The sequence below is a fragment of the Durio zibethinus genome, chromosome 15 (genome assembly GCF_047325235.1).
Source record: "Durio zibethinus cultivar Kanyao isolate XHJ-2024 chromosome 15, ASM4732523v1, whole genome shotgun sequence".
In the NCBI taxonomy this organism is placed as follows: domain Eukaryota; kingdom Viridiplantae; phylum Streptophyta; class Magnoliopsida; order Malvales; family Malvaceae; genus Durio; species Durio zibethinus.
This window is the reverse complement of record NC_143176.1, coordinates 9711432-9720718: the sequence shown is the minus strand read 5'-3', so window position 1 is coordinate 9720718 and position 9287 is coordinate 9711432. Positions and strand designations below refer to the sequence as shown.

Here is a 9287-nt window from a genome sequence, read left to right as displayed (position 1 = left end):
AAAGTTGAAATTAAAATAATAAATGGTTAAAAGAAAATAATGTATGATTTTTGTGTAATAAGAAAATAATGTATACTTAGTATAATTAAATATATTTTTTAAAATAAAATTAATTTATAGCTAAAAATTTAATCAAGATATTCAACGTTATTTCATTGAAATTATTTCTTTAAATATTTTTTTAAAATAAATCATTAAAAATAGTTTTTTTTTTTTTATTATTATTATTTTAATTCCATCTACTTAGAAACCCCGAGGTGAGCATAAAATATTAAAATCCCAGACGAGAAACCTAGGATTAAAGAAAAAAGGGAAAAAGTAGCAGAGGCACAAAGAGAGATGAAACAAAGATGGGGGGAGGAATGGAGGCAAACAAAAACAGGTTCATAGAAGATTGGAGCACTAAAAGAGAGAATCTGGAGGTCAACTTCCGCTGGACTCGCCGCAACTTAGCTCTCGTTGGCATATTTGGCATCGCCATCCCCGTCCTTATCTACAAGGGCATTGTTCGTGAATTTGTAATCTCTTTTCTCTTATCTCTCTTCAAATTTATACTAAAGCATGATGTAACGATTTGGGTTTGATTTGCTTCCTGCGATCTTAATTTTTATTGCATTTTAAAGTAGTTGAAATGTGGATTTGGGGATTTTGTATTACTAATCGATTTGCGGGTGCACAATGCTTGTCGAGATTAACTGACTGACTGCGAGTCGTCCATTTGTCGTTTTATGCGATTTATGTTTATTGGGTTTTAATTGATTTTCCTTGGGGTTTAGTTGTTTGAAAAGGGTTTTGAAAATTCAATTTTTGTCTGAGTGAACATTAGGACTTTTATTCTAGTATTGCCTGTAAAAGCTGATAGTCTTCCCATGTAAGCTATAAAAATGAAAACCCGGGCAAATCATTCTTTGGTGTTCACTTGTCTACCATAGAACAGGTTAACAGTTGAGAAAGCAAAGAAAAGAAAAAATTGATAAAAGTTTGCCAGGGCAGTTCTTGGTGCTTAAAATTTTGTGCTTGGGTGATAGGAGAGTATAGGAGTGTAGATTGAAAGAGAACAAACGTTTTGCTCTACCTTGGTAGTTAGATTTTGCACATAGCAGTTACAAGGTAGGTGAAACCAAACCCTCTTGAAAACTCTTGAATTCCTATAAATCCGGATAATTTGATTTAACAATTTCAGCTTTTGACTCCCCTTTTACTCATCAGCATTTATTGTGATGATGATTTTGAAATTAGGGAATAGTGGCTATAGCAAATTCTACTTTTCAATTTTCAATACTCTCTACTCCACTTCCAAACAAGGAAAAGGATTGTTTTTTACTCTACTCTTCTCAAAATTCCCGCTGGTTACTGTATTCAATAGTCACTATGCTTTCTGAGAACTCTATCTAAGTGGTTAATGTATTCAAAGCCTACTAAAGGGATGAGGCTCATTCTGAATCATGTCAAGATCTCCTGGTAGTAACTATTGGAGTGGGCTTTTGTGGGCATTAACCATATACATTCTGGAAGCTCTACGTGGTAGATAGGTCCTGTTTACAGTGGAGAAATGTGTCAATTATATTATTCTATTCACAAGAAAGTGGTAAGAAGTATTTGTGAACTTAGTAAACTATTGTTGTAATTAGTTTTTGTTCAATATATGTACAATAAGTATTGAGTAGCTAGATAACTTGATGGCAAAAGAGAGTATGATTTCTAGGTTCTTCACTTTCATAAAGGGTAAATTGATCCACTTATTGCATATTCTTGTTCTACAGTGATTTTATTATTTTTTAAAATTATGTTCCTTAGAGTATTGGATGTCAATAGACTCTGTAGTTGATCTGACTTCTCATATTACCCAGTTACATGAAGTGTAAAACTCATATTCGCACCACATGAAGTTTTATGTGAAGTTGATGTCAAGTGTCTTGATTAAGTGTCAATTATGTCAAATGAATGGTTCAAAAATTTCTACTTATGAGTGGTCAATTAACTTGTGTCTTCTTCTTGATTATTTCAAAATTGAATAACTTGGTCCCTTACGTGGAAGTGGAGTTGCCTCAAGATATGACTTGATCAGATTTTGTATTCTCAATTCCTCTGAACTTCCCTCCTGCTCTTCCCCTGTGTTACACAAACTATTCATTTTACCTTAACAGGCCTTGTGCAACACTTCTTGGAGACCCTCAAATTAATGTAGAAAATTACCAAAAATATGACATCTGTGTCCAACATGGGATCCTGAGTCCATGCAATGTAGATCTTCGTCTCTTCCCCCAGTTTAAGTTAGTTGTTTCAATGTCCATTAGCTGAGTTCTTATCTGCTAAATATTATGGGTTGCTTTTATGATCACATTGGAGATGTGGCATTCAAAAATGCTGAAACTGGTGTCTTATTCAATTTCTTGGATTGTATTTTATTGTTTATGGTATTCCATGAAGATATTTTCTGTACATATACCAAGAGTTACTTTTATCAAATACTTTTTTTTTTGTTTTATTGCTAAATTTTTGTTATATTTATTTCTGTTGTTAAATTATGCTCTAAAATGCAATGTTGCTGCTATAAGATTTCTCTCTGTCATTTATTATTATTATTATTATTATTATTATTATTATTGGTACGTTTAGACAAGGCTGGGGGAGGATGAGAAGAACTGGGCCAAATTTGAATTCTTATTTGCTATAAGGTCACTTATTATTCAAATCTCTTAGCAGCGTAGCAAATTAATGCGCGTGTTTGTGGGCCATGTACAAGTGTAAATTCAAAATCTTCTTTTGACCATTAAATGCGATTTTTTCTTTTATACTCTTGATTTTCTTCAGCATTTCATTAAGTTGTTTGTTTTAATTCTTGGATAGTGTTGCAATATCTTGTTTGATTTCTGTCTTGTATTTTTTGCAAGGTCATGTTGCCATAGGGTTTAAAATTTGTTTTCCTTCTTTATTTTGCTATGTGCATTTGTCTAACTGTTTTTGTAATTCTGGCAACAGCATTTGCAGGATGAAGATGCAGGTAGGCCATACAGGAAGTTTCTGTGAGTTTTTCACTGCGATGCTTGATAATAAAGATCAATGAGTAAAACTAGGTTTTCTATGGGACTATATATTGTGTTGTTTACCCGGTTTCAAAATTTCTGTCTTTTTGTTCATCTTGACCATATCTTGTGTTTTTTCTTGTATGTTTCTTGTGTACATTTTCAATGTTTAAATTATGCTTTATTTAAGATTAAATGTTTGGGATATTGTTCACTTCATAATTAAACGTGGAATAAACATTATCGATTTTTAACAATTTTGAAACACATGACATTTACTTGAAAAAAAGTGACAGATGAAACTTATGTGGCATTTATGTAATATCACCAAACTCTTTCTCTCTCTTTTGAAGGGATTTCCCTCTTTGGTTTTCTCCTTTCTTAGTTTCCTCACCAAAAATCTTGCTTCCATATCAGTTGCATATCAGTCCTTGTCGTTATTGTTGCTAAGACCACTGAAAAGCTGACCACTTTCTTTTTTTTTTTTTCCTCTCATTTCTGTTTGAATCCACAATGTGCCTCTCTTGTCCTTAAAATGTTTGAATCCTCCATTTCGTTCTGGGAAATCATGAAAAAAACAATGCTATAAATCTGGATCGCTACTATCAGACCTTGACCCCTTCTTGTTTGGTCCACACATGCTTAATCTTTTCAATAAAACTGCTCTGCTTGTGAAAAAGGTCCATTTGGTCCATGTATGCCTAATCTTTTCAATAAAACTGCTCTGTTTGTGAAAAAGGGTTGGATTTCAAAGACAGGAGTTAGGTAAGACATTTCAAAGACAGGGTTGCTTTTGCTTAAGCTGATTTTTCTTTCCTAGCTTTTGATAGAAACAAAGACAAACGGAGAATCATTCTTATAGTTCCAATATCTTGAAGGCTTCAATGGTTGAAAATTTCTGATTTTTGTAGTTTTCAATACAATAGCAAAAAAGAAAAAAAAATGTGATTTATTTTTATTAGGTTACAGATTATAAAATCAATTTAGGATATGTTAAATTTTTTAAGAAATCGTATTTTTCCATTTGAAGTAAGATGATTGTAAATGAAATGTATGATTTTTGGTTTGTGGACTGGCTGTATCTACTGTAATTGATTGGTTATGAATTCTAAAATTTTTGTATCATAGAAACAAATAAAATTCTTGTATCATTTTTGTTTGTTTTTCATAAATTAGTTAGTTCTGGGATTTAGGTTTTAAAAATTGGGATTATTTTTTCTTCAAAATTGCCATATCAGCCACAAAACATTGCCATGTTAGCCAAGAATTGCATGTTTAGATGTCACATAAGTAAAAATGACACGTGAAAAAAAATAATTCAATTTATCACGTGAGTTAACGGTATAGTATTTCACTCTTTTAATTTTGTTAGAAAGAGTTTTTTTTTTATTATACTTGAAAATTTTTGGTCTGGATTTAATTTAAATTAAATACTATATCCTTAATTGAGAATTAACTAAATGTTAAATCCTACAATTAGCATTTAGCTTTTTCATTAGAATATTTACAAGCTTACATAGTGTGGGCTTTCTGGTGCAGTTTTTGATCTATTGTTTGTTTAGAAAGTTGAATATGTAGATGATGTGCTTCCAAATTTTGGAAGCTTGGGAAACATTTTGGTTACTTAAGGTTATGTGAAAAGAAAAGCCTTAGGAAACACAAAAGCCAAATTGAATTGTTATTTTTATAGAGGTGGTAATTGGATGGATTGATTTGTGTTTAGTTCTGGTTCAAAAGTTGAAATTTGGGTTCGGTTCATTTATAATTTGGTTAAAGATAATGTTAAAATTAAATTGGTATAGATTCTTTTTTTTTTTAAATAATAATAATTCAATGAGTTCAAGTAATTTCTTATGTTAATTATATTGATTATGTTTAATTAAATTAAAATTCATAAAAAGGAAAATAAAAAAGTATTATGCTAAACTTAAGCTTCTAGCTTAGATTAAAATTAGGGTTCGAGTCAAATTGATCTAGAATCTTGATATATTGGGTTTGGGTAGGGTATACGGTTGAGTGAATCTTTTTAAGTTTAAATAGGCTTTACTTTCAGCTCTATAGGGTTATATGTCTTGACTAGGTTAAATTTTGAAATTTATGTTATTAAATATTTGAAGTAGCTATGGCAAAAAAAAAAAAAAAATGTTAAATGTAGCTGGAAATGTTAAATTTGCTGAGTAAGTTATTAAATAGCTACTGAAATAGACGGAATCATCTATATATATATATATATATAATATTATATTACAAGATATGTGATTATTTAATAAAATTTGTTTATATAAACGTTTAAATAGATAGTCTATTTATTTGACATATAAGAAATTTATCAAAAAAGACAAATCTTCTTTTTATACTATTTATTAATTAAAATAAATAAATGTATTTTAAATAATTAATAGTTATATAAATCTCTATTATATTTTAAATCAAGTGTTGATCTAATTTTATAATTCACAAATTAAAGAATCTAAAAAAATAAATATTTTAAATTTTAAAAAAATGAAGAATCAAATTCAAGATTAAATCATGAAATAAAAATTTTAAACTTTAAAATCTCAAAAAATATTCTTATCTTATTAAATTCACTCATAATCTTTTGTTTTTTAAATTTCTTTAAAATTTGTAATCATAATATCACTTATTATTTTTTTTGAAATTCGAAATATATTTATCAATTTAATTTGAATAAAATTTATTTCAAAACTTACTCTTTTTAACTATAAAAAATATAATAAAAATCCTATGCATTGCACTGGTTAAAAAGTTAATTATATTGTATTATATTATATTATAGAAGGTATAAATATTTGATGTCATGTAAATGTATATGTAGATAATTTATATTTTTGATACATAAGATAGTATGTAAAATAATGTACTTAAAAAAACTTAAAAAAGCCAAAACTTTAATTTTAAAACTGAAAATACTTTAATTTATTATATTGTAAATTATTGAATTTTCAAAATAAAATTGGATGAGAAAGCAAAAAAATGGATTAGTGTTGGTTACGTGAAAATATGATGCTAGCCGTTTAAAATCAAATTTAAGTTGTAATAAATATTTGAAATTTAAATAATTACAAACAAAATTAATAGTTTTTTTTTTTCTAAATTAAAAGAAATTTCAAATATGATTTTTGTCTACAAATTTTCTTATAATATTTTAGTATTTGATTTTTTAAAATTAAAAGACATACATATACATATATATATATATATATAATCTATTATATTATTTTAAATTAAAAAAAATTTATCCGGCCATTTTACGTAAATAGTAATTACCATCCAATAATAATACTACGTTTTAAGCATCATGCATTCCAGGATGTAATTTTATTCGCTTCATTCGTTACAATTCTAAACAAAAGCACCAATTTGAAAACATGATCTCAAGCATGTCATGGGTTGTCATTTTGCAACTTTGTTTTGCTTATGCTAAAACAATTCTATATTGCCTACTATGTTTCTTCAATTTAAAGCATTCATATCTATTTATCTGATAAAAAGAATGGAACATAATATGAGAAAAGAGCATCTAATAACAATTTCAATGAAGGAATTAAAAGAAAAACACTGAAGTCTCAGAATTCCAGACTAGCAATGTTTTCAAGGTTGAAGCGCTCAAGCTACATCTTAACAACTTTGAGAGGACAAAAATAAAAGAGAGCTTAATCTCATTCTTAGAGCCATCTGATACATCAGGCTTTCTGAACAGGCCAACTGCATGTTCGAAATTAATTTTTTCTTCCCTTTTCTGTTTTTTAATTTATTTTTATTTCTAACCTAAAGTAAAAAATGAAATAGAAAAAATTACCTACTATGTTACAGAATTTTTGCTGCATATGCCTTAAGAGATATGTTTTCCAAGAAAATATATGCCAATTCTAAAATCTTTCAGCAACTAATTTGCTACATGTGCAACACACGAATTATTTTTATTTTTATTTAAATATGAATAAAAAAATAAATTAATATTATTTAATCATTTACATATTTAAAAATATATAAAACATAAATAATATAATTAAGATATCAAATTATAATAAAATAAAATTTTTAATTAAAAAATTAATAAAATTTAAAATATACTATAAAATATTATTGATGGAAGGAAAAAAAAATCTAGAAGATATAGAAGATTTTATATTGAGAGAATAATGAAGGGAGAATTTTAAGTCATCAGGCTTACTTTTCCTTGTCTTACACCCTTTCGTAAGATATGAAATTAGATTTCAGTTCATCTTAATATTTTTATTAATAAAAGGAGTGTTATGATATTGAAGAAAAGAAAGTATAGAAGATTACAAACTTTTATATAAGGTAATAATCCATTGGTCGTTTATATTATATAATATAATTTTCAAATATTCTAATTAATTATTATTTTATAATAATATTTTGACATAAATAATAAGTTTAAATAATTGTGATCAAGTAAACTGTTATTGAAAGTCTTTTTACATATGTAAAATAGTTGAATTGAGAAAAAGATAATACCTGATTGAATGAAAAGTCAAAGGCAAAAATAAAAGGTTTGTGGACAGCACCTACAAAAATGAGAATAAATGTTTAACTTTGCACCTTATAGTATATGTAAAAAAAGCCAATTGAAAGAAAAAAGAAATACCCAATTAAGAGAAGAGTCAAAAGTAAAGATAAAAAGCTTGCGGATAGAACCAATAAAAATATAAGAATACATATGTTTTTATAATTTTGTACATTATAATATATGACAAAAAGTCAAAGCTAAACACAAAGAACTTATTGTAAGCACCTAGAAAAGAAAAAATAAATGCTTTTGTAACTTCCATATTGTAATATAAAAATAAAACAAGGAACATATAAAAGTGGAGAACAATGGCCAAAAAAAAAAAAAAAAAATCAAATTGATGTTAAAGAAGATGTTAAGGAATAATTTATAAATTATCAAGAAATTAAATTTAGTTTTTCTAAATATTAAAAGATTATCATAATTTTATTGGGATAAAATTACATTTGATATTTTTATATTTTAAAAGATATATCTAAATTAATAAAAAAATAATTTTAAAAAATATATTATTGCCTTGATTATTATAAATAAAAATAAGTAGTACATATTTATTGGGAAATTTTGATGAGTGTTTTAAAAATAAATTATTTAATTTTTATGTTTACTTTGACCATTCTTAAGGTCATTTTTAGTTTCTAGTCCAATAATCTCTATCCTATATTCATCTAATTTTCTTTTGTTTTTGTAACTCCGTTAGAGCCTTTGTAGACTTTAAAGAGCTCATGTAGACGTTTTGATTTAGATTAATAAAAATTTTTTTTAATTAAGTCTCATCTCATGAGACTGTAATTTAAATCAATCTACATTGGTATTGATTGGTTTATCTTTTACTAATTTTTAGTGTGAATATATATTATGTTGAAAATATTTGATTGTATTTGTAATTTTTACTTGTAATACAACTTTTGAGATATATTTAAAGGTATATTTGACGGATAGAGATGGTTTTTTTTTGTTCCAGTTGAAATAGAAACTTCAAATAATTAAAAAAAAATAAATATATCTTAAAAAGATTTGAATAACCAATGATTTTTTAAATACATTTATTTAATCCATAAATACAAAATAAGAATTAATTTTAAATCTTACAAAAAATAATAATTTTATCTATTTAATTATTTAAAATCTAAAATGGTTTTCATTTAAATTTTAAAAATTTTGGATAATTCAATAACTTTTGAAATATATATTTTTGATAAATAGTCTAAAATTAGAAAATATCTTGTGTTAATATAAAATTTTTTTACGTGTCAAAAAAAAATGCTGTTCAAGTAAATATCTAAATCAACAAATTTTATTTGATAATTACATATGTTGTAATATAATATATATTTAATAATAATCTATTTGAACCTACAGTTATCTACTATGATGCCATTTGTCAACTTTTAGTCTATTCTTTGAATCCTTTTATCTTTCCTTTTCTTTCTTTGTTTCTTAAATTTATTATCCTGCCATTTTTATTCTTTTTTTTTTTCAAAAATTAAACTCTTTTGGCTGCTAATAGCTATATGGTTGACATTAATTGAAAAAACAACCACTTGACTTCTTATTCTTTATTCTCGATTGTCCATTCATTATTTTTTTTGGGGAAATTCAATCATCATACCTTGCATTTGTTCATCCTCAACTATTCGTTATTTGTTTTTGTGAAGATTCAGTTGTTATACCGTACATTTGGTCATGATTCTTAAAAAAAAAGT

At 26.3% G+C, this 9287-nt stretch overlaps 1 protein-coding gene across 1 annotated transcript; it reads left to right on the top strand.

Moving 5' to 3' along the window:
• Positions 1-257: 257 nt before the first annotated feature.
• On the top strand, positions 258-3283 carry LOC111301776 (uncharacterized). Its single transcript, XM_022897722.2, has 2 exons — positions 258-518; positions 2983-3283. Exons 1-2 carry the CDS (start codon positions 351-353, stop codon positions 3028-3030), a joined length of 216 nt encoding a protein of 71 aa, XP_022753457.1. The 5' UTR covers positions 258-350; the 3' UTR covers positions 3031-3283.
• The last annotated feature ends 6004 nt before the right edge of the window (positions 3284-9287 follow it).

Coding starts and splice junctions, on each gene's coding strand:
- LOC111301776 (XM_022897722.2), top strand. CDS start 351: ATGGGGGGAGGAATGGAGGCAAACAAAAACAGGTTCATAGAAGATTGG. Junction 519..2,982: donor AGGGCATTGTTCGTGAATTT/GTAATCTCTTTT, acceptor TTCTGGCAACAG/CATTTGCAGGATGAAGATGC.